The 1461-nt window shown below is 41.6% G+C and overlaps 2 protein-coding genes across 2 annotated transcripts in view; one reads left to right on the plus strand and one right to left on the minus strand.

The window, feature by feature from the left end:
- Nucleotides 1-1461, minus strand: part of LOC107646076 — a 22424-nt gene that overhangs the window by 308 nt on the left and 20655 nt on the right. The gene's annotated exons all lie outside the window — the stretch shown is intronic.
- LOC107646078 (bZIP transcription factor 53) lies at nt 7-980 on the plus strand. The gene has a single exon (XM_016350269.2). It carries the CDS (start codon nt 198-200, stop codon nt 636-638), a length of 441 nt encoding a protein of 146 aa, XP_016205755.1. The 5' UTR covers nt 7-197; the 3' UTR covers nt 639-980.

Below are 1461 nucleotides of genomic sequence, written 5' to 3' on the forward strand. Positions count from 1 at the left end.
CGGTTGTGTTTCTCTACTGGTTCTACGTCTTCTCAGACCTACCTTTCAAATCCCCAATCTCTCCCTAAATCCTAATCGCCCCTAAATCCCTCCTTGCATTTAGATCTGCAAAGTAAAAACCGTATTCCTGTGTGTTTTCTCTTTTACTATTTTGTTGTTGTTTGAAGACTCTGCCGGCGAGTTGCCACGAGGAAATAATGGCTCCGATCCAGCGCGCGTTGAGTTCGGGATCGGAAGGTAGCGGAGATCCACCGATAGTGTTGGACGAAAGGAAGAGGAAGAGGATGCTCTCGAATCGTGAATCTGCACGCCGTTCGAGGATGAGGAAGCAAAAGCAGCTGGAGGACCTCACCGAAGAGGTGACGAAGCTGCAGTCGGCGAATAAGAACCTGGCGGAGGCCATCAAGGCGAAGGAGGAAGCCATGACGGAGACTGAGGCCGCCAACGGCGTCCTTAGGGCTCAGATGACGGAGCTTACCGACCGTCTCCGGTTCCTTAACTCGATCCTTGAGATTGCCGAGGATGTCAGTGGACTTTCCGTCGATATACCTGAGATTCCGGATCCGCTTCTGAAGCCATGGCAGATCCCTCACCCGATTCAACCAATCATGGCTTCCGCAGACATGTTCCTGCATTGATCTGAGGATTCTTCCTTTTGTTACTCTATCTGTAATGTTATGTTCTTTCTGTCGGCATATAGAGTCCCTCTTGGTCTCTGGTGGAAATTTCTAGAATTAGGTCATTGTTGTTGCCAATGTAGTTTAGAGGTCCTTTTTGTTTTCATTGGTACCATTTGTGTCTAAATAATGGAGGGACCTTGTCTTAATTACTATGATTGCATTATTCCAATTGGTGTTCTATTGAGCGTCTTAATGTGTCCAGTGTTAGTGTTTCTGGTTTCATTGTAGCAGGGAACTATATTATGCATTAAGGGAATATTGTGTGCACTGTGCTTATCTCTTTAATATTTGATTCAGTGATTTGTGTGTTGCGAGCCATTGCAATTGTGGGGTTGTAATTTAGCGCATGTGTTGAACTGGTGTGTACATTAGTTGACCAAGCGGTATTAATGAATTTTGTGGAAGCTACTAAATACTAATGTCTAATGCAACTCATGTGGACAAATGTATTTATGTGTCCCACGATTTTCTCATGTTATTTGGCATAAGCGGGGGCTGTATATTTGATGGGTTCCTAGTTGATAGTAACTATATAACAGCCATGATGTTGGTAAGGCTACGTCTAGAATCTAGATGATTGCAGAATAAGTTTATATGCCCAAAACAAAATAGAAGTTATTAACTATCTGGAACCTTAATTATAACTTAATTTTATTTTGGTAGAGACAATAGAAGAAAGAAATTATAACTCAATTTAGGTTGAACTGATATAAGATAGAATTTTGTCGAATTTCTTCTTTCTTCCTTTTTGTTTTTTTTTTTTTTTCTTGGTATAAATTTT

This window comes from Arachis ipaensis, chromosome B06 (assembly GCF_000816755.2).
Source record: "Arachis ipaensis cultivar K30076 chromosome B06, Araip1.1, whole genome shotgun sequence".
Classification (NCBI taxonomy): Eukaryota; Viridiplantae; Streptophyta; class Magnoliopsida; order Fabales; family Fabaceae; genus Arachis; species Arachis ipaensis.

Excerpts from the sequence above, each read along its gene's own strand:
- LOC107646078 (XM_016350269.2), top strand. The coding sequence starts at position 198 with ATGGCTCCGATCCAGCGCGCGTTGAGTTCGGGATCGGAAGGTAGCGGA.